The sequence below is a fragment of the Haemaphysalis longicornis genome, unplaced genomic scaffold (assembly GCF_048455015.1).
Source record: "Haemaphysalis longicornis isolate Haplotype H1 unplaced genomic scaffold, Haemaphysalis longicornis Haplotype H1 scaffold_2, whole genome shotgun sequence".
Classification (NCBI taxonomy): Eukaryota; Metazoa; Arthropoda; class Arachnida; order Ixodida; family Ixodidae; genus Haemaphysalis; species Haemaphysalis longicornis.
The window spans coordinates 58,894,063-58,918,105 of NW_027526295.1; the positions used below are offsets into that span (position 1 = coordinate 58,894,063).

General features: G+C 44.9%; 2 protein-coding genes across 2 annotated transcripts in view; both read left to right on the top strand.

Annotated features, from left to right (window-relative positions):
* Window positions 1–24,043, top strand: part of LOC144167991 (diuretic hormone receptor-like) — an 82,286-nt gene that overhangs the window by 15,594 nt on the left and 42,649 nt on the right. Inside the window, exons 4-6 of the mRNA XM_077697093.1 lie at window positions 1,208–1,299; window positions 2,415–2,500; window positions 16,635–16,755. Coding sequence (XP_077553219.1) covers window positions 1,208–1,299; window positions 2,415–2,500; window positions 16,635–16,755 — 299 coding nt within the window. The remainder of the gene's footprint in view (window positions 1–1,207; window positions 1,300–2,414; window positions 2,501–16,634; window positions 16,756–24,043) is intronic.
* On the top strand, window positions 8,791–9,723 carry LOC144167128 (uncharacterized). Its single transcript, XM_077696501.1, has one exon. It carries the CDS (start codon window positions 8,791–8,793, stop codon window positions 9,679–9,681), a length of 891 nt encoding a protein of 296 aa, XP_077552627.1. The 3' UTR covers window positions 9,682–9,723.

A 24,043-nucleotide genomic window follows, 5' to 3' on the forward strand; every position in this document is an offset into this window, starting at 1 on the left:
GGAAGATACTCCAGTCCACATTGCAGGAACTTCGAATTACATGGCCGTCGTGACGCGGAGGTCTGGAAGGGATGGGGGCTGCTGAACAAGAAGCACGCGAGCTCACATACCGTGCACCTTGCGGTCGCCACGGCCGCACTCCCCTTCCTGAAAAATATGGAGAACGTCTGCTCTCAAGGACCCTCTCAAGGCTTTAGGATCGCAAACTCCGCGCAGGAAACAAACCAACCTATACATTTACAAATGTAGATGGGCAATTACGTTTGGTACAAAACATTCGACGTTAATTGAAAATTGTATATTCACAAATCTAGATTGGAGAAGATGTTTGTAGCAGATATCTGAGGTTAACTGAAAACAGTGTAAAAATGGAAAACATACACCGTCTCACACGCAACGTAGCCCTGTCCAAGAGCATGTTCAAAGGAGAACAATTCAAACATATTACATATTCTATTCTTTTTGGGAAATGGGACGCTCCGTTGACTATTTTATCCCCTCAAGATTTGCGCGAACTGATTGAGAGGGCAGGGTGCGAGCTGCTGCTCGCGGGGATCGCTGAAACGGACCAACAGCAAGCAGCTGGAAACATTCGCGTCTACATCTTACGCCGCAAGAGAATGGATGGCGTCTGTCCTTCCAGTGCAAGGACGGTTTAAAACCGTTAAAGTTAGTTTTTCTCTATTGGCGGACCTTCACTGCTTGGAAAGCAGAAATCGTAAAACACCAGTTTCGTTCCAAAGCGATCCTTCGGACTTGAAGTAACGCTATGGCGTCGTAAAACGAACGATGCAATCTTAGATGTCATGCAACATTTTCGGGGGCAAAACGTACGTTTTTCGAGGATAAAGCCGATGGCAAAGAAGACATTCAACTACGAACGACCTGTGTTGTATGGAAGACCCACCTTCGAGACATGACAATATTTACTTTATACAGGAGTCCTTTGGAAGCCCTCAATTTCGTCGACAAACTCTCGAATGGCGTCCTAAATTAATCGACAGCCTTTGCGTTAAATAAGTTTGCGAGGCTACAAGTTTTGTGGACGAAAATTGAAAGCCGTTGCTTCCCATTTCATAAATTTTCTTCGGTGTCATAAGCTGTTCATGAATACTTCAGACGCCACAGCCGGAGTCGTCGCACCCCACAAAACCGCTCTGTTATGTACTTGGCCTATGCCGTGCCTTTTTTCTCTTCTTTCTCGCAGAGAACGCCTCGAGGTTCTGTTCCGCTTCCGGAGTGTGGGCCGGCAAATCCGATTACTCGCACTGCGTGCCTGTCTTGGAGGTGGAGAGGCCGGTGAGTGTCTGCGGCCCTCTTACGCTCGTCACTGACTGTCCACAAAATTTGCGGGAAATTTAACACTTGCGCGTCGGTGTGAAGGCGAGCTGTAATCGGATCACCGCAACGTGGCCACCGTTTCGATTTCCAGCTGAGAGATGCCATCGCGCAAAGTGACGTGTTTTGTGAGATAAAGCGAGGCATTTGATGTATTACTGATTCGTGGCCGAGCGCTGAAAACACACTCCAGGAAAACTAAAGTATTGACGATCATGATAATTATGAATGCGCCTCAAGATAAAGACATCGCTTTCCGTGGTGGGAATCCAACCTGGGTTCCTCGCGTTATGAAGTCAATGTCCACGTCATTGCTAACTTCCAACACGACCACAGCGGTTCGTATTTATAGAGGGGTGCATGGACGTACAAAATTAGCTAAACGATGCTGGACCAATCTGTTTAACGACTAGAGAGGTTGAACGCAAAGCTTTAATCGTGCGAAAACAAATTGCGAAGGGCCAAAGTCAGAGTCGCTGCAATCAACAGCCTAAACTGCGTGTTACTCAAGCACAAAGGTGAACGAGTCAAAGGCCAGAGCTTGTGTGGTCGACGACCAGAGTCAGACGACAACCAAGGAATCCTTTACGAGGAAGCCCCGCATTAACTATCGTCATCGCTAGACGAAGAGGTGCATAATTTTTATGTCTCCACCGCGCATTTTTTTTTTAATGCAGATCTTCCTCTTTGTCGGATTTCAGGCATGTCATTTCAGCTGCGTATTTATATCGTTCGCAAGCGAGCGCTGGCTGACTGCTCTTTTTGTTAGCATTGAATCTGCGCCGTCCTGCTCCCAACAACGAAGGCACGCAGTACGCTAACCTGTTTAATTTTTTTCATCTCCGTTTACTTCAGGCATGACAGCCCAGTTGTCCTACTGCCCTTGATACCTGATATTTCCTGTTACCCGTTTTTTGTCGTTAAGTGCATCTACCCGCAGTTTGACTTACCATGCGTCTGTCATTTCGTACCAAGGTTTGTGTGCTGGTGTATTTTGGCTCAGATGTCCACTGCTTCTCTCTGCTTGTAAGAAAGATTTCCTTAAAAACCATGCATGCCTCTCCTCCGCCCTGCAGATCGACGGCACCACGCTGTACTACATCGGCTACGGCATGTCGTTGTGTGCGCTCAGCATTGCCCTCTGGATCTTCCTCTACTACAAGTAAGTGCGTGTCACTCAAGTGGCCTGTGCAGGAGGAGTGGGGGGGGGGAATCACTCTCTGGCGGGAAGGCCCAGTTCAGCTTCAAACAGCGTGTAAAACAGAACGCGGGAAAGCCTTCTGTTGTAACAGCGAAGCTGTTTAGCGAATAACAAATTTTGGTGTCCACAGTTAACCATACTGAGAAATTACTAAGCGCGCGCTCGTGAGCGCAGGTCTCGCGCGACCGCACAGCAATTAACAAAACCAAGAAAATGTCTAGTGCTCGTGCGTGCGTGCCTCGCCACGACCGCTCAGCATCCCCAGCGCACGTTTGTCAAGCCAAGCATAACCACTGAGGGAGATTGGCCAAGATAGCGGCGACCACCCGGCGGTTAAAAAAAAAACAAGGAAAAAAAAACTCAAGCGTTCGCCATAATCGTGACAACACTTGCTCGGAACGAGAAAGATTGAGCATTCGTCGTTAACCTAGGCACAACTGGCTCGGGACGAGAAAGACGCTTCATAGCGTACTCCAGGTCGATTTCCAGTGATTATGGCTTCCAAAAAATGAAGGAAGCTCATTTGTAGCCGCACTGATGGCGTAAAGATCTATGCTGGAGCGTGACAAGAAGCAAATCGGCTCCAATTGTGGAATAAACCTTCGTGATGGTCGTGCAGGTTGTGTTCAGCTTCGCTACCTTCAAGCCTTACGCGTGAGTGTGAGCTTCCTTCATTTTTTCTGTTTCAGTTCTGTTTCTGTTTCAGTTCTGTTTCAGTCGCGAAATTAAGAGTATTGATTCTCTAAATCACGCTGACACGGTTTCATTGTAGCCCTACAGTCCCCGGTGGAATCATGCAGAAACACTTCATCGTATGCGTAATTTTGATATATTGCGGAGAGCTGCTCACGTCCGCTTCGATAAAATTGACGACGTAAAAATTATATTAGAATTTCAAGCCTTGTGTTATTGCATTGCTAACTGGTCGTTTCTATTGCAGCTGTATAATTTTTTAGTGGTCTTTTAGAAAACCCGCCTTTGACAACACAGAGGTTTACTCTCCTTAAAAAATGTTAGTCTTTCTTTTACGGAAGATATGGCTGTAAAAAGGAGCACTATAGTAAGTGTCGTAATCCGAAATTATTAGATTTTCAATCTTCAAAGCATTCGTACATAGGGCAGCGATCATTAATTAAATAGTGACTGACGTTATTACAGCGCCACCGTAGGGGTATCGGACGATCGTGCGAAAGCCAGATACAATACTGATTATCAAGCCTTGTAGAATACCCACATCTATTTTATGGAAATTTAATACTTCGGCAGGCATAAGAGCAGGCAAATAGATTCAGGGCTCGGGCACGGCTTTCGTATAAATGACGATCAGTTTGGGTAAAGACAAAGCTATCCATTGAAGCATTTATCAGTTGTGTCGTGTAGGGTGCCCCGGTGTGTAGACTGTGCCCCAGCGTGTAATGGAAAGCGTGCTTTATGAGCACACAGATATTCTTGATTTTCGAAAAAAACTTTGACAATACACAGCCGAGTGCAAGCGCTACTGTGTGCGTACGTATAACTACTTTGTTAGGGTAACAGCAGCAACTTTCTGCATAAGCTGGGAATAAGGCATAACGTGTCGCTTTCAGGAATGGGGTGTCTTAATAAGGTATCCTAGAAGAAAATCGGGCGGTAGTGTCCGAGCCAGCCACGCTTCAAATACCGTGCCATCATGTACATCACAGACGCGTTCCATGTTTTAATACGCTCAAAAGTTTACTGCGGAAGCAAAATATCGCAATATTCCCACGAAAAACTGTTTTAGAGTTATTTAAATAACTCTAATAACAAACACTTCACTCGTATAATATCTATATGTCAGGAATGCTTACGGGGGGTTTATGAAGGACAAACAAGAAAAAACATTTTGCCCTTGTTTTGCATTTCGGCATCAAAAGCGGACAGAGGCGTTCTCGCAAGCCAGGCTAAGAAAAAGAGGGACTTACGGCGTGCCCCGCGGCGGCATGGCGTTTGGGCGAATGTTGTCGCTAGAGTACATATTGGTACGAAATTCTATGGCATCGAGGTTTTATGATGTGACCGTGACAGATTGATGGGCAAAGAATACGAGTGCAAAAAGTAGTTTTTTACTTAGTACTGCTTACCGTCGTTGGATAAAAAAATCGTGCCGTTAAGCCTAAGCACCTGCATTAGCACCTATCGCAATGCGACAACCATGTCGATGTGAAGCGTGCCAAGCTATGTTGTATGACGTCATGCTGAGGAAAAGTTCTATAACATTTGCTCCATTTGACGTCTTGTAGCTGTAGTCCTAAATTTTTGAGGCGCGCTTCGTTCACCGCGGATTGAAATTTCGTTTTGAAATTTCTGAAACTTCTTAAATTTCTGAAGTTTCGGAAATTTCGTTTTGCCGTTTCGGTGCAGCTAAGTGGTAAAGCTTACAGCTACAACTTGAACCAATGCGAAGCACCTATTAGGTGGCGCCATCTTTAGATCTCGCCGCCTTTCGCCCTCGCCCGCGCTCCTCTCTTACTTAGTTTTTTGCCATTTTCTTTTTCGCCGGCGAACGCCGCGCGCCATTGGCCAAGGGAAAAGTCACGGGGTTTTGTTTTGTTTTGCTCCGCCGCCGGGTCGCCTCGCCGATGCCTCGCCGGCTGGGACATTGCGCAACGCCGCCGCTGCGACGCCATTGCTGGCTTCCGAGCCACCGTCGCCACCGTGCTTCAGTACCGGAATTAGCTGCTCGCTTCGAAAAAATGTCGCACCGGTGTCGTTTTAGGTTGCTTCGCGGTGTCGATGTGTTGTGCCTTAGGCAGCGCGAATATCGTCAGGCAGGGCACAAGACTTCGTTATTCCGTCCGGGAAACGCGACGCAGAAAGGAGAAAAATTTGGTTGCATAGATTTGAACGGGCATACTTCAGGCCGACGCTACCATCACTCTTTTGCGAGGTAAGTTTCTGAATGCTTGTTCTTGCTCTGTTAAATTCTGCGCGAGCTTGAGCGGTCACTTACGAAGAAATGCGTATTCCCTTCGCGACCGTCGTCCACGCTTTGTTCTGAGTAGGCATTGCGCGCAGCGCCGAGTTCGTCCCGTCGTAAGCTTTGGTTTGGATAAGAGGCCGTGTATTTGTCATGTGCGCGCTTAACTTCCAGCATCAATATCAGCGGCGTAGCATGTTCAGTCAGTTGTCGTAAGGGTTTCGTGACGCGAGAATTGTTCACCTGAATTCATGCTTGTTTTGGCCGACGGCAGCTTGCGTCTGACCATGTATCGTGTGCGTTCCGAGTGCGTGTACGCTCTTTTTGGCGTGAAGTCATGTTTTGTGTGTTAGCTACCCGGGTGGTATTATAATCCCGTTGTTATGACATCGGAGTGATTTGCTGCGTAATATGGGCTTGGTCGGTGCGGCGCAAATTGAGGCTGTTGCGAGAAAAAAAAATTGCGGCTAGGTAAAACAATTTAAGGTCAGCTAATATAGTGACCGCGCCGTTGACGTACGTTTGATGCGCAATTTCTGTTATCGCTTTATTAAATTCGCGCACGTTTGAATGAGCACTTTAAATGCATATTCGCACCGTAACGGCTGTACGCCCTTTCTTCCGTGTATGCACAGAGGAACGTTAATTACGACTTACGTTTGCATTACACGTGATGCCGTACATTTGCAGTGTGCGCGCTTACTTCATCTTAGTAGTCAATGGCGCAGCGTATCCAGTCATTGCGATTTCAACCAAAACACACTGGGCGACTATATTATTTTCAGCAGACGTATTTTTGTCCAGCAAAGCGCTTGCTAAACGGGTTTAGTGTAGCGAGTTGAGCGGACGCGGCACTGAGCAGATGCGCGAACACGAATTTGACCATGCTACGGTAGAACAGTCACTAACTCCCTTCTGCAATGCATTATTGCCTATATTTGCGGAGTGTTTGTGGCGCATCTCAAACTCGGTGGCGACATTTCTTTTCCCTTCTCAATAGGATTATCTCACGGATCAATTTGAGCAACGGATATTGGAGAAGCTTGGCGTTAAAAAAACTAAACCCAAATGCCACTCCCAACATTTTTTCTCACGGGAAGCCACGTCAGCAGCACAAGCCACCTGCACGACGTCATTACGGACGTTTGTTCCAATAAAATATCTATTTGCTGGCACCAATTCATTTTTGTGATTTATTGTTTTCTCTTGATAATCATCGTGACATTGGTCCTCTTTCGAATTTCTTTCGGGTGTATCCCTGTGTTAGTGCAATGTACAAATCTGCCAGAATATATCCCAGCACAAAACAATTCTGTCCAGGCGCCTCCATTAATAACGGCTGTAAACGACCACGCCCAATGAAAAAACGTATTGCATGATTAATTAACTGCAGTAACTAGTTACATAATTTGTACCTAGAGGGACTGTAATTTCAGTTTACCCGATCGATTGATCGCAGTCTTCTCTGGCGCGTATTCCCAGAATTACAAGTCTGCGTTTTTCACTAGGTTCGCACATGAACGTACGGCCGCGAGTGTAGTTTAGTGTATCCGGCTGCGAAGTCGGGGAAGCAGGGGCTTTTCACGTCGCTGTACGTGCACACACGCACAACAGCATGTGTATGTTTTTAGTCTACTCAAAGCAGCCTATAACGACATGAAGGTGAAGGAAACATTTCTACAAAAACGGCAAAGCACTCTAAACTGCGCGTAATTAAGGTAGGCTGTAGGTCGTTAGTAAAAGCGGGCGCAGAGTGAACGCCGCTGAGGATACACAATTATCGCAAGAAAGGCGAGTGCAAGGACGCCAGCGCAGCGCTCGAACTACGGCATTTGCGAATGAAGCGCACTGTATACTGCCGCGAACCGTGCGCAAGACCTCTGTGAAGTGATTGCACGACCACAGTCACACGAATGCAAGAACGAAACTACCGTAACAGAGCAGTTTGAAATGTCCACGCTCGATCCTTTCGCATTCACGAGCTATCCTGAGGTGTTACAGAATGCCGCACACGTAAACAAAAACCGCGCTGTGCGTATGCGCCAGCGGCATCCGCCCCGCAAATATCCCCTTGTAGACAAAAATATAAAACAAAACACTATCACTCAGTGCCTGTTGGTAAAACGGGGCTATAGAAATCCTATAAATGCTACCAAAGAGCGATTTCGGCGCGAAAACAAGAGCAAACTGCAGCGAGCGCCCTGAAGCGTAGCGAGGGCGTCTGCTCTCAAGTGGCCAACAAATATGGCGGCCCCGCCGCGGAGTTAAAGGGACGGCGGCGCCGCGGGTGAGGGGAGAGAAAAAAGAGGAGGGCAGCGGAGAAGGAGGGAGCAGTTGGCGCTACCTTAGTTCTTTCAGGGACCTTAACCTATTCACGCTTTGTGCGCCACCTGTTGAATACATTGCTGAACGACTCGCCCTTCGGGCAGGGCGAGTCCTTAGAATTTTTCGCGACTATCGAGACCACCGCAAGCAAATGTTTACGCGTTGCGACTGAATGCAAAACGTGCGAGCCATGACACGAACACTCTGTGACTTATGTATGCTGAATATAGGAAGCGGGAGAGCCTCGTGACGCTTCCTCATTGTGCCAACGCACTGGTCCAAAATACCTAGTCCGACGTACGCATTTTCTTCAGCTTGAAATCAATCCGCGGATGCGTTTCGCGCAAAGACAACGGGAAAACATGTACTGTAAAAGCGATTTGCAACATTAACAGGTCATTGATGCCCTCTTCCCACTGTGAAATTATATCACGCTTGCTTGGTTGGCTCCGTTGGGTCGAACAAATCATTTCACTTTGGTGCCGGCCGAGAGGAATTTTGTCCGCGCACTTTCTAGACAACCCGGCTCGCTCCCGGAGTAGTCGCTAAACTAATTCCGAGCGTAGAAATAACCGAGCACCCGCCGAAGAACATGCCGTCGCATTTGTTTGATGAAGGCAGCAGCAGCAGCACCCATCGTGCACGGACTCACGCTCGTCTTCTGTGTTTTACACAGATAACCCAGAGACAGCCCTGAAATTGGTTCCTGGCCCGGATTCCCACAGCGCATGTGCGTGTATTCGACTACTTTGCGCCCCGGATGAGCTGCCACGACCGCACCACGGCCACTGTCAGCTGATAGGCGTTACTGTCGCCGATCCAGCTTATAAGTGGTTCCACCCGGAGCGGCCCCTCACTTTTTGGCAGCAGCGGCAGCACCCATCGTGCACGGACTCACGCTCGTCTTCTGTGTTTTACACAGGTTAGTTTTGTTGCTCTTCATAACTGTTGATGTTTCCGCTGCCTCTGCTGCTGCCAACGTGTTATTATGTCATCTGATGGGCAATGCGCCGCATGCCACAAGTGCTTGTCTGCTCCCGAGTGTACAATTCAGTGCAGCGATTGTTCTTGCAAATACCATACGGGAATATGTTCGGGAGTATCGGAAAAAACAATCAAAACGAAGGGAGAGGCATACCGTCTAGCTTGGCGGTGTCCCACTTGCAGGAGAAACAAACTACGCGACCCAGTTAAGAAACCAAACGAAGAACTTGAAACACAAGATGTACGACTTTTGTTAGTTACAATTAACGACAAACTTGACCAACTTCTGCCTTTGAGAGATGTAGTGGAAGGTATTGAGGACTCATTGCAGTTCTGGAGCGAGCAGTATGATGACTTGCTACGCCGGGTCGAGCAGAATGAGCATAATATCAAAGAACTCAGGCGCCGGACAGAAAAGCTTGAGACCCAGAACAGTCTTGTAAGTGAAATGGAAGCTGAAATCGACAATCTGGAATGGAGAAGCCGGCGTCTCAATCTTGAATTCCATGGCATCATGCCTACGGAAAACGAGGACTTACTGAACAAAGTGAATGCGCTGGCGCCTGACGTTGAGCTTCCGCCCCTTCCAGATGATGCCGTGGTAGCAATTCATCATCTTCCATCCAAGAAAGGAAAAATACCGGGCATAATTTGCCGTTTTGCAAGGCAGGCAGATAGGGACAAGTGGTGGAAAAACAGGAATAAACTTCGCGGCCGTGATGATCAAGTGTACATACTCGAGAACCTAACTAAACGAACTCGTGCTTTGCTTCAAGAAACAAAAGGATGGGCAAAGCACGCATGGCACAACAACGGGCGAGTTCTTGTTCGTAAAGACGATAAGGACAAGGCTGTTGTTGTCACATGCATAAGCGACCTAGATAAACTAAGCTAAACACTGCAACAACCAAGCCATAAACATGAACCATAAAAATACCGAGTCATATGTACTACCACGTGCCTTTGAAAAACACATAGGAAAGGAATTCATAAAATCCTTCAAATGTTTCCACTTGAACATACGATCAGTAAGAAATAAGGAAACAGATCTGTCATTATATCTTGAACAAATCAAGCAATCACTCGATGCAATATTGCTAACCGAAACCTGGTCCACTGATGAGACTACCGTTTTTCGCATTCCATCGTATAACACTTTCTACTTAAACCGCTCCAAAAGCCGAGGTGGTGGCATATGCATTTTAGTAAAAAAAGAATTTACCTGCGAACTACTACAAGAGCTGTCTGCTTGTACAAAGGATTGTGAAATAATGGCAATAAAAGTAGAAAACACTGTTATAACAGTCTGCTACCGTCCTCCAAGTTGCTCGGTGTCAAATTTTCTCGATAACCTAGAACAATGTTTTGAATTTTCTACTCGAAATCGCCTCTCTTTTATCTGTGGTGGTGACCTAAATATAGATACACTGAAAAATGATGCCACGGCATGCAAGCTCAATGTTCTGTTGAAGGTTTACGGTCTTATAAACGTAATAGATGTACCCACAAGAGTGACCACTGAGTCATCATCCCTTATTGATGTGTTTTTTACCAATTTAGACATCGATAAGATCAAAGCCGGTGTATTGACGTGTGACCTCAGCGACCACTTGCCGATATTCATTTGCTCTAAACAAAACGTGCGGAAGATACGGCAGCCAATACAAAAAGTGCAAAAAATTTCGGAACATGCCTTGTTGACGTTTCGGGAGAGAATGGAGTTAGTGGATTGGTATGATGTGTTGTCTTGTAATGACGCAAACAGTTCCTATGAAACATTTCTCGCCATTTTGAGCTCTATCTATGAATCTTGCTTTCCTTATGTGCATATTAAAAGACGTAAAAACATACGGAAACCATGGGTTAGCCTCGAGCTTATGAAAAGAATACAAGAAAAAAACAAGGTCTACAGGCAATTCATTAAATACAAAGACCCAGACTTATTTCGAGATTTCAAAAAAATTCGTAACTGCCTCGACAAGGACTTAAAAAAAGCGAGGTGTGACTATTACTCTAACCAATTTGAATCTGCTGACGGGCGCGCCCATCTTATCTGGAAAAGATTAAACTCCATCTTAAAACGTAACATCCCACCTGATAAAGTGAGCAAAGTGATTGTGAACGACGTACAGCTGACAGGGAAGTCTCTGGCAGACGCGTTTAATCAATACTTTGTAAGGGTTTCACACCCTGCTACAGTGCAGAATGACGTTTGAAATATTGCGCATAACAGCAGCTCTATTTTCCTGAAACCAGTTATTGAGGCTGAAGTAGCAAATATAATTCATAACTTAAAAACCAGTACGGGTAAAGATATCGATGGCTTCCAAATTAAACCCATAAAGTACACCTCCGATTTGCTCGCACCTATACTTACCCACATTATTAACCTATGTTTGTGCCAGGCTGTTTTCCCCCGTAAAATGCAAGTAGCCCGTGTAACAGCCTTACACAAAAAAGGAAACAAAAACGACATGGCAAATTACCGTCCCGTGTCTATACTGCCGGTCATGTCAAAGGTGCTAGAAAAAGTTATTTTACATCGTCTTACAGATTTTGAAGAGAAGCACAGTCTCTTAAACAGCTCACAGTTTGGCTTCCGCAAAGGACTTAGTACGGAGTTCGCATTGCTAAAACAAAAAGAGTCACTTTTGGCAGCGCTGGAAGAAGGAGAATTGGTTCTTGGGCTGTTTATTGATTACTCTAAGGCTTTCGATCACATAAATCACCAAATTCTAATTAATAAGCTTGACCGTTACGGTTTTCGAGGGAATGCCGCGCACCTAATTACGTCTTATCTGGAACATCGTAAACAAAGGGTTCATATCGACGACTGTTTTTCCGATCTATTGCCTTTATCTTCTGGTGTACCACAGGGGAGCATCTTGGGACCATTTCTTTTTAATATCTATATTAATGACGTGGTCAGCATTAGCCCTAGCGCTGAATTTATTATTTATGCTGATGACACCAGCATATTTTTACGAGGAAATGCGGCGGACAAATTAGTTGGCGAAGCAAATTTTGTATTGGAAAACCTAAATAGCTGGACTGAGAAAAACCATCTTAAAATAAACACGAGCAAAACCAAATCTGTAATATTCAGAAGTAAAAATAAGAAGGTAATACTAACGCAACAACTACTGCTGAATTCGACCCCGGTTGATATTGTACCCAACATTAAAACACTTGGAGTGGTCTTCCAGGAAAACCTTTCTTGGAACGAGCACATCGACACAATATCAAGTAAGTTATCTCAAATAGTGGGACTAGTTTACCGGAATCACCTGATCCTTCCGAGACATGTAATGATATTAATTTACAACTGTTTATTCTCCTCAAGAATTAACTATTGCCATCTAGTTTGGGCATCCACTAGTCAAGAAAGCATACAAAAATTGTATTGTCTACAAAAAAGATTTCTACGTGCTGTAGAGGACGTGCCTTCACATTTTCACACTTACCCGTTGTTTGAAAAGTATAATGTAATGCCTTTTGAGAAGATGTACAACTTTAGATTAACGAAAGCCTATAAACAAGAAATAAAAGGGAAACATGTATTCTTGACTGAACTTGCCAACCTTAAAAGAAATTGTCAGCCTTATAAAACACGAAACTGCGAAATTTGGACTGTTAAAACTTGTAGAACAACATATGGGCGACATATGTTAGGAAACCGACTTCCGAGGCTACTAAATGCTTTATACGAATTTAACTTTCAGCTGGAAAGCAACACTTTCCATGCAATACGTTCCTTTCTTGCAAATAATTACATTGACACTATATAATATCTCGCGCATGCCTATGAGTGTCAGCTATAGAGAATATGTCGGTGCACGCTAGGCATGGCGATTTGTAATCAACTCATATTTCCTTTCGGTCGTGTATTGAATGATTTGTGCAATTATATATCTATAGTGTACTCCATTTAAATTACAAAGTTATGTTAATTTGTATGCATGTATTTTGAAGGCAATCTATATGTATTGAGCTATTTATTACATCCGTTGGTGTTCATTTTCTTTTGTGTATGGTTTGTACGCAAGACGTGGTTATTTGTAGCGGGCTCACATTTTCCTTCGGGTCCTGTATTAAGTGATTTATCTGTTCAGTACATTTTTTTTCTCTTTTTTCCTTCTCTTGTTGTTGTTGTTATTGTTGTTGTCTGTTTTTTTTTTCAATGGCGCAATGAATGCCATGTTTCTAAGCGGCTTTTTTTTATGTACTGAGAACAGCGTTGTACGCTGGCGCCAAAACGGGGGCCCGCAGCTCCGTCAAGCTATCCTCGAGATGGCTTTTTCTGCCGGCCTCCGGCATTGTGTACTATGTACCTGTACATGATGTCAATAAAGTTCACTGTTCACTGTTCACGGTTCAAGATAATGTTTTTGCAACTTAGCTGCGTCCAGCGGGTCTAGCTGCAGGCGCTTTGTTCGGTGGGTAGCGATGTCGTGTTGGTTTAGCACGCCGTGACAAGGCCATGCAAACAAGGGGTGAATTGACTAAGGTAAGAGGAAGACGCTTGCTTGGCAATGCACATTACTGTCCACAGAAGAGTAGAAGCGTGGAGTGACCCAGCTATAAGCATTGCTCTGCTTATTCTACGTCGAATTGAGGGTACGAAGTTGACAGCTTAGAAATAAATGCAGAAAGTTGGGACGAACATATGCAATACTAGTGTTACGCATTATTCACCAGTAGCCCATAGACCCACGTATCAGTCATGTCCGTGGTTGCCCCCACTACACTTGGGGCAAACAGGCGCAAGAATGGGGCAAGTACACCACCCTGTTACCTGTCAAAAATGCTGAACTAGTAGTCAAGTGCTTGCTGCTCCTGTCATCAAAAATAAAACAGAAAGCATGAAAAAATGAGTTACCATTACCTAATATATTGTGCCCTAATTTTAAAGAACCGTTGTTTCAATAGCTTGCGTTATTAGGAAAATGTTTATCATAATCCAGTGTATGTTCCCTAGATGCAACGCCAATGAACTTCCCCTACGGTTAAATAAAGGAGGCGGATCGCATGGCCCGGATTCAAAAGTGGAGCTTTGCATGTGGTGCATATTGAGGACCTCTGGGCATAACCACCGGGAATCTTCGCAGACAACTAAAAAAAAAAACAAATTAAAGTGTTGTTAACGTGTCGGTAAATATCGCGGGCACCTTTTCCTCGAAAAATTTGTCGCTTTGCCACTATGCTAATTATGAAACAAGTTACACTCACTACTTCGTGATACGCAACAATACTCGTTCTCCAACGCTTCAAGAAACTGCTAGGAACGGCGCTAAAGACAGCAGCAAAAAGAGTGAAGAGGCTTCTTGCCCCTTCAGAATACTTACGCAGGCATCTGCACCACCACTGAGTGTGCAAAGTCAATAGATGATTACCTTATCTCTCATTCACCTCAGAGTGCTGTTTCTTCATCGCAGTAATATTTGCAACAAACTACATGCGGTGATGCATCTTCAGCATCAAAAATACGCATTGTGCCAAGGAGATGCAGCTAACATCGATCGAAATCAAAGTTACGAAGTAGTGGTTTTTAAAGATACTGCGGCAAGCGCGAAGTGCATATTGTCATGAAGCATGCTTTGTCAAAGGTTTCTTTGTATTGTGGCTAGTACGTACAGCGCATGGCTCTCTTACTCTGAACTGAAATTAGTGAACCCCGTTGTTCCTTCTGGCTTGGGAACGGGGCCATTTGTTTGATAGGGAGTGCAATACGCCCGTGAGGCTGAAATTTTAACGGTGTTATGCACACCGTTCTCGATCCAGTGGGATGCTCCTTAAATCAGCCAAGCTATTACATAAATGCACGCAGGCCATTGTCTGGGCATTAGCTAGGTCATAGCCGCAGGCCATAGCCCCTACTCTCAACAATAAATTTTGTCCTTTCGACAGCTTCTGCGAAGCTTGTTCCTTTGGGAGTTTGTTCCAGAGGATACATTATCTCTAACGATTTTAATAGGTATACGATAGATTTTCTCAAACACCGTCGGCCAAGAAAATGTTTCATTCGGAGGACGTGAGAAACGTGAACGGGCACGCACGTCGAAATGGTTTTAATTTCCATCGCAAAACATATAATACATACAAAACGCATACGAATTGTGAAAAGGGTTACACACTCTCGCGACTGAGATTGCACGTCCCTGTAACTTTAATGCGATGCTGTGTTTCGGAACCGCGATCAGCGCAATTTGGAATTGTTGAGGGAGCCGAAATGCATCGCGAGGCCACTGAATCTGTCATTATGACCTCCCTATTTTTGGCCCCGAAGGAGCTCGCCTTCCTGGGGGGGATGACGTACATGTTGGAAGAGGGGGTGCGCACTTGTGCACTGCGCAGTTGAGGTTAATATTCTTCGGTTCGTGTTTGTTTTTGTATACATCTTTGTCGCCAGGAAAACAAAAATCATTTGGCAGTTTGCACCTGTCCTCGTGTGTCACGTCCTTGGTCAGAAAGAGTTTTTTGGGCCTAACTTTGGTTGATCGTGAAACACCGACTACCCGAACTCGTACGTTATTGAGAATTTCGCACCATCTTTGACGTCGTGCAATATCATGTTCTGATAGTTCCCGAGTCAGAAATTGTCACGAAAAGCTATTTCTGTTTTGTGCATTTACAAAAACATTTCCAGCGTTCATTGTACTTTCTTCAGCACATAGCCGAATTTCATTCCGTGTATCTTAACACCGACTTTAATGCGGCAAGCGCCTCAGTACATGTTGTCTACATCGAGAGCCCCGCTGAAGAACGATGTGGCCTGAAGTTTTAGCCGCTTTACACGGGGCACAGGGCTTATATTCAATTCAATTTTATTCAATTTCAATTTATTTATTTAAACAAACCATGTCTCGGGAGGAGAGGCAAAAGGCAGATTAACTCTGCCTGACGGCGGCCATCAACTCCGGACATGTAACATTGCAACATTGCACAGCAACGGTAGAAACAAAACACAACTAGCTATACAAAGGTGATGTAGAAAAAACAAGATTATACATTTTTTGTGATAATATTGTAGGAATTACAATAGGCGCACAACACAAATAATTGCAAACTACACAGCGTAACGCTACACAATTGCACACTTAATTCCAATAAAATACAGAAAAAACCAAAACTATATATTTATCAAAAGTGATATAGAAGTAAGCACAACATGCGCACAACAAAAATTATAACAAACTATACAGAGTAGCGCTATACAAACTACAAGGTGTAGCGCTACAGAATTCCATAGATTAAGTGATGTTTAATTTTTTTTCTTTAGCGCAAGCCAAGATGTGGTGTGTTGCAGTAATTCTACAACAGCGGGGTGCTTATTTAGATAGGTGGGAATTTGGTGGTTTAATTTTGCATACCATAGTTTGTTCGGATCATAGTTTGTTCGGATCATAGAAGAACATGCGTACCTATGTTACGAGATATTTTATAATCTTCCGTGCTAGAAAAAGTTCCAAAATAAGTCAGATCTCCCTTTTGCGTAGGTGGGTTAGATTTAGGGAGTGCGCAGTTTCTTGGGACTAAGGTCCTTTTAAGAGGTGTTATTAATTATTTTAGCACCCAGAACTGACGACATGACACATCGCGGATTGTGGTCGTACGTTGAATTGGTGCGGTAGGTAAAAATGCTCGACTTGGTTGACCTAGTTCAGCCGTAACAATTCTCGAAACAAAAGTATTAGTGTTTCCAGAGCTGCAGCATAGTTCAATAAACGTTTCTTTCTTGAACCAGTATGTAAAAGCAAAGTACAACTCCGCAGTCATGCTCATAGTCTGTTCAGGCAGGACTCAGGGTGTCCGATTAATGTGCTTTAACTCTGGCGTGGTTCATTGCAGAGAGCTGCGATGCCTACGCAACACCATTCACGTCAACTTGATGGTGACCTACTTCCTCATATCGATCACGTGGATCACCACGGCAACTCTCCAGTCTGTTCCGTCGCCCGCATACCACAAGGTGAGTGTTTTACCAGAGGGCAATAAATCAAAATTACGAAACGCCCTCAGTGCCTTCATGCAATCAGCAGTGCGCGTTGAAAGAAGAGTATAACTACTCCTGTATGGTCAAACAGACAAACCAGACAGAGCTTCTTTGTTTTCTTAAGTTACCTTTTTTAAGATGCATGTCGCTGCACTTAATAAAGTAGAGGAACCACGCTTACTAAGCGCGAATAACCGATATAAACAAGAGGTGCTGAATCTCAACATGTTTGGTTTTCGCGCTGTTGGAACAAAAAAAATCAGTGCATTGGCAAATTTGAACCCAGATTTTTTCGTTAACAATCGTTGTAGTATTTTACGATTTAGGTGCAATGCTCTGTGAGAGCATTCGTGATGGTGTGATGCGTTGTAGACATCAATATACAGTATCTATTAACGCCTGTAAACTCCACACTTGACAGACAAAAACTCCAATTTTATAAGTGTCCGGCATGCATTGAAACAGGCACAATTTGTTGGCATTAGGGAGAAAGCGTCCGCAATGGACGCTATGCCATGCTTGTCTGAGCCCGACATCCTGTACCTGCAAGTAAAGAGGCATTCCCCAAGGCCTTTTTTAGGAAATTCGTATACTCGAACTTAGGTCTCATAAAGGGCATAGCGTGTTTGCAGACACAACCGCAGCCCCTTCAATGCTGGCGGCACATTGCACACCTATTGTTGCAACGGAGGTGCCGCTCGTTTTCCTTATATTTTTGCTTGTGAGGTTTGCTGGGTGCTTAGAGGAGTATTTTAATGCCTTACCTCACGCATAACAATTTTGCCCCCTTTTCCTGTATAATTAGACGTATAAGGCGTCCGAGCACATAAATTCCAAACTCAGTTTGCGTGAAATTGTGCTGCAGGGAAGAGATGGTAATGGTTCTGTGCGCATATTATAAAAATGCTTCGGCTTCGAAGAGAGCATGGATGCTTTCCCATGTAGCCACCCTCCACACGACGCATTTGTACCGGCCAGCTATGCGGAAGAGTGGCTGGGCCTCGAAGTCACCCAACACTGCAGCCGCGTGCTTTGTGAAAAAGGAAGGTTCCGGCAGTGACATGGCGGTTGCGGCCAATAGGGTGACATTCTAGTTTACCTTGACATGCGTCTGCTTTATGTTAATGCCCTCGCTGGATTTCTAAAAGTTCTCCTTAAAAGGGGCTCCGTGAGATGTGATTCAGATTCAGCTTGGGTGTTCATGAACTGCAATAGGTTGGTGGAGAATAAACTGTAAACTAACTGACGACTGCACGTCACAAACACGTGTTGATTTGCCAGCTTGCAAAGCAGATACATCAGAAAAGAGCGCAAAGACGAGGTCGCAAAAAGGGTGAGAGCGACCTCCACGACGCACAAACGGGTATTTTTCTTTAGGCATTTTAGTAGCAGTACCTGCGTTGTCACCACTAAAACACCAACCAAAGCAATGAACTGCACGAAAAAGCTAGAAACACGCATATTCAACTGGAAGCGACCAATTATTCTGAAAAACCAGTGGCATCGAATTCTGACGCGTTTTGTTGCCAAGCATAGTACCTCAAGAGATTTCTTTATTTCATGGTTGTGCTGGCTTCCATGCCATTCAATCTAACCATAGGTGTTAACAAGACATGCCGCCATACAACCGAGCCACCAACCCTGGGTTCCGGCTCTGGGTCCGGGTGGGTGACGGCTCGTGCCGTGTTTTCCCCTCAAAAATTTTTTCATACTCTTTGGAGGAAGTCTTTCTCAGCGCCCCGGATATTAAGTAAGAGTCGCTTCACGTTATTTTCTGCTGGTTGACATTGACTCTGATTTGTGTGGAATGGGTGACCTCAAAATATTCTAGGTTCCCATAGTTCTCAGGGTTCTTTGTTATTTGTCACACATTTGGTTTCAACGTTTCTTGTTTTTATTGATTGTCGTACTGGGCGACATTTTTTCTAAACAGGGCGATGCGACCTTGCAATTTGTTGCTGCATTTCTGATTCTTCCACCTTCGGGCGAAGCTTCTTCTAGCCCCCGAAAGCTGTAAGAGGTACGGGTCCACGTTAGGATTACCTGCAGTAAATTGAATTTCTCTTGTGGGTGTGTTGTCCATCTTTACCAATCGGCTGCAGAATTCCTCGAGGTCAAATAGGTGATCGTCGTCTTGTTCTACCTCCTCCTTGTCGGTGAATGCTTTGCAATCTGTTATCCTGGCCTTATCCACTATAGTAAGTGTCCGTTTATGGTGGTGGTCAATGGTTAGTAGGATATTATAATGATCACTTTGCAGCGTTTCATCCAACATCATCCACTCTGTGTGGGGTATTACCCTCGAAACATTTAGGTATGCAGTGTGGCCCCTAGACATACTGCTGCCAGTTCGGGTGGAGTAGTGAATATCTCTCCACGGGGTCCGCCGGTGTGCTTGGCAACGTTGTGGACTTGCTCTCCTGTGTTTGGCGTTCTAGGATTACCCCAATCTAAGTGAGTACGTTTAAAATCGCCCACTACTAGAATCGCCTGGGTCACTTTGAGGACCGAACGGCAGAGTCCGTCCAAGTATCCCGATTTGTCGGCAGGTCTACCACACTCCACACTCTACGTGAGTAGCGTTGAAATCACCCACCACTAGAATCCCTTCCGTCGCTCTGAGGACCGAACGGCACAGTCCGGTCAAGTCTCCCAAGTTCTCATGGGAAGGACTGTATAGGTCGAGTATGAAGAGACTCTGTAGATTTTTCTTCGCGAGTATCAACTCAACGAGCGTGTGTTCGACCCTGTGTTGTCTCTGGTGCTGTTGAGTCGTGAAGCACTTCGAGAAGAGTATGACAGTGCGGGTCTTGCTTTCGGCTGTGTAGGTATAGTGATCCCTGATTTAAGGCAAAAAAGGAGACGAAGGCTGAAGCGAAACGACGTGACACACAGCGCACATTCAAAAACTTTACTAAGACGAAATCAAACATTTATACCGGCACTCTCTCTTTTACACAGACATACAAAAAAACAAGAAATGACAAACAAGAAAGAATTGCCTCCTTCTCTCTCTGCATTACCAAACTATCAGGGTGCCACTGTGATTGCGATTTCACGATAAACCGCTGGCTTGCCCAAGAAAGTGTATCTCCTTACCGTAAGCGCGAAGGAGGGAATGCCACATAAGATATAGCGCGAACTGCACACATTAATTACTGAAGGCAAAGAATTGGCTACTCACAACTGTTTATTTGAAGGACAGGAATTGCCTTAAATAGGTCCCGTAGCCGTTCGATGTCCAATTGGCAGTTTTTTATTGGGAACAATATTCAGCCATTACACGGAGTTTAACTGCATCTGTCATTTTTTGGGCCGATGTTGTGTGTGTTTAGGATGTGCGAGGTAGCAATCACTAAACTTCTACAGGAAATTTCCCTATTCAATTTTTATTTTCGTTAATTTTGGCCTGCCTTTACCCTCCCTTGCCTTGATGAACCAGAAGCTATATAAAACAATTTCTTTTCAATCCCCGAACCTTCTCTCAATCGCAATGCCCGCATCTTGAAGCAACTTTTATACGACGCCACATTCTTATTTCTTTTCCCCTTTATATTTTTTCATTAGGCCCTCTCGCCCTAGCTATTTTCCACAGAGGTGCTCCGTCATATGTCCGACACATCATATTCATATGTGTCGGACACATTCGGTTTTCGTTCTAGACAGAACTTGTCCACTTTTATTTTATTCTTGCAGGCTACACTCCTACGTTCACATTTTTTTTCAGTGCGTTCATTCCGTTCAGTAATTTCGCATCTAAGTTAGCCTAGGTAGTAGCCTAATTTGGGAGACATATTTAGCCAATCCCCAACGTGGGTATCTGCCACTATCAGGTGAAATCTACCAAACAACCGAGTGCCCTCTGGCCGACTCCTAGCCGAGGTCTGTTTGTCGGCCTCCTTCCATGTGCGATGAGAATAAGTGTAGTGATGAACACTGCCTCTTGTTGCCTACCGCATGTATTTCCGGGGCTCTTCGCAAGACTCCAAGATAAAAACACGTGTGGAAAGTAATGGTTCGAGCAGCGCCTAGTTTGTTTACAGCGTTTTGATTGATGTACTAGGAACTCAAAAGAATTCCGTAAAACCCTTTCATTACTTTAAGTACGACGTATGAGTAAGCAAAAATTAACAAACCATCGCTGCGTTTACTTTGACGACAGACACTTGAAACAGTCTACGAGAAGCGGTACCCAGTTACAAGTAATCTAAAGCGATTTCGTGCGACCATCTCCATTTTCCTGAATCGCGATTTTCTGTTTTTCTAGAACGGATCAAAGCAAGGCAAACAAGACAGGGTTACAACGACTGTACGGGCTTGACACGTTGGTTGTTGGGATTCAGCTTAGTTCCGAGAGTGATAACTTCTCTTGCGTTGTTCAAGTTTTGTATCGCTGCAGAACGTTCCCCCCGAGCGCTTAAGCGATTCCTCCCCTCGATTTCGAGCCATTTTTCCCATGACAAAATTGTACTTACAAGATGAAAGAAATACGCTGCATTGACATCCGTTCCGAAAACACAGAATTTTCTCCTGAATAATCTGAGGGTTCAGGATGTTGTTATCTTTTTTTGCTCGCGTATAATCGCTTCCAGAGCTTGTTTTTACACTCGGGGTTCTCAAAATTTGCAGACCAGGATTTAAAGCAAACAGAGTTCTTTCAACACTCTAAAAGCAGGGGGCTGAAGGAAAGCTTTTATCAGAATGATTAGAAATGCTTGGGGTTATTTTTCCGAAACCAAGCCTAATGTTCGTGTAGGCCTACCCTGCAATCCCCGTAACATGGCTCTTTTTTGTTGCGTGAAAATTCAAAGGCTAGCTGGTAATAACTGTCGACATTATGTGTGAGGTTAAATCTCCATTTTATCAAATCGTTTGCATTCAACAGAGCATGATTTCAAGCAGTTTATATACCGGAAATGGCTTTTGAAATAATTGTGTACACTTGGGTTCGAAATTTCTATATCCTGCGCTAGCGGTACCGAGTTTTTAACCAACGGTTTATTTCTGTCGCCTCGTCTGTTAGGTGCTGATATTGAGTTTTGTTATACTTTGAAAAACATCGAAATTATTTGCTGGCGTTTTTGGGTATTCAAAGGGTTCCTTGGATACAAAGTGGCTTTTTAGAAGCTGTGTGTATAAACCAACCGATGTCACCAAATTTCCGCACAGTTACAGAATTCCGTGCCGCAGTTAGGTTTGAGGCATTCATTTCATTCATTCAGAAATTCTCATTTATATCAATTGCCATTAAAATGGCACCCTGACAACGAAAACACGCTATGTCCAACGTAATATGCTTTTAGGTGACCTAAATAAAAGAGTTTCCGCAGACATTGAAAAGGCACGCCATGTTTTTGAGGCCTCAGAAGAAAGCGAGGAGAAATCTGTCTTTGTACGGACCGATTATGTAACATGCTCGGACTGCTTAGCTATCGCACCTGGATCTCAAGTCAACAGCTGGTCCAGGAGGAGCAGGAGGAATAAACTTTATTTCAGTATTAGTTTTTGTAGTAGTGGCAATGGGGGGTCTTCTCAGTCCAGAAGTCCCTCGGCGGTCGCTGCCAGGCGGGCCCTTTCAACCACCCGAAGGTGATCGCCGGGGTCCGGGCTGGCTAGCATGCCTTCCCACTGCTGATGGTTGGGGGAGGGAGTAGGGGGGAGGGATGATGTGTGGGAGCACGCCCAAATCATATGATACAGTGTGCAGGGTTGGGGACAGTACTTGCAGGTGGCGGAGCTTTTTAAACCAAAGCGTTTTCTCCCGGGATTCTCAAATATTTCACTAACGTCATATCCGTCACGGAAGTGACGCTAGTACAATGTATCAAGTGGTCCGTAAAGGGTGCACCCTTCTTGAGGAGGAGCAATCTTTAGAACTAAAGAGTACGCTACACTTCGGGTTGTTCGTTTTCGGGTTGTATAATTTATTATGCTGGGATACACCGAGATTTCACCGACGTCATACCCGTCACGGAAACGATGCCAGTGCACCTTTGCCGAAGCGTTCGCCCGCAGGACGTCACCCGCCAGCACACCCATAAGACAGCCGCCGACCCGCAAATCATGCTCAGCTGCAGCTTTCGCTGCACATTTCACTTCTTGTATGCTACCGATTCCTATGACAGAGGAATCAGCCACAGTTTTTTTTTCAATGGTACTGTTAGAAGCAAACATCCCGCTTTGTGCAAAAACGTCAATTGGCGTAGACTTTGCAGTAAGTACACTCACTTATTAGCAACACATTCGCGAGAAGGCGTCACGGCGGTTCTGCATTTTTTCTCACATAGGCCGCTAACCACAGTGGTTTCAGCTACTCTGGTCCATGCGAATTGAGTTAACAGTTCCAAATAACCGGGCAGTTGATATCGGACACAGAGGAGAAGAGCGGGACAAACCACTATTTTCTCCTTCTCCCTTCTACCCTGCTCACTGTGCGTTGGGCGTTAAGAATATTCAAATGAGGGCTATTCCATCATCATATCCTATACTCGGCAACACGTTAATAACGGCAATACCTCATGTACGGTGTCACTCCGCCTAAGCGATGGTCCCAGATGTCAACGGGTGCGCAAGTTTAGAAAGGTGATTCTTATAAATTCGGGATATTGAATGCCTTTTCTGACATATTTGTTTGTCGTCGGTGCAGTAGTTTAAAATCATATTAAGTTCAAAAATCACAGAAACGGCTCTTTCCGCGTTCGAAATATTCTGAGTAACGTCCCACTTGCGCAGCAAGGAGTAACGTCCGGCTGCGTTGATTAAGCACAGAGGCAACTTCCGTTGCCGCTCTTAGGTTGTACCCGATTACAGATTTTTACTGCCCCTTACTATCCCCTGTACAGCCGAAAGAATCATTGGGACGTTTTTAAGCGAAGCTTTCAGCCTCACTGACGATATCCGTACGCGGAAATGCACTGCAAGAAAACCACCTTGGTTTGACGATGATGACGACCCTGGGTGGTGTGTAGAAAAAGTAAAATGCTACCCGGCGGAGCTTGGCGGCCGCTCCATTAGGCCCCCTTCGCTAAAGGTCAATGTGCAGAAGGGAGATTAGGGGAAGCAGGTGTGCGACGGCGCGACATATATAGACGTAACGTCATGTTTTTACGCGAAGTTCCACACCCGCAACCCACAGCTGGAAGAAAGACGAGAATGGCGTTGCTCTGCCTGCCTTAAGGTTGGTTGGAGGCCCAAGGGCGTTAAGCCTAACGTCCCAATTTTTAATTAAAAACCTTGAACCTGCAACCATTTCAAGAAGTACTCA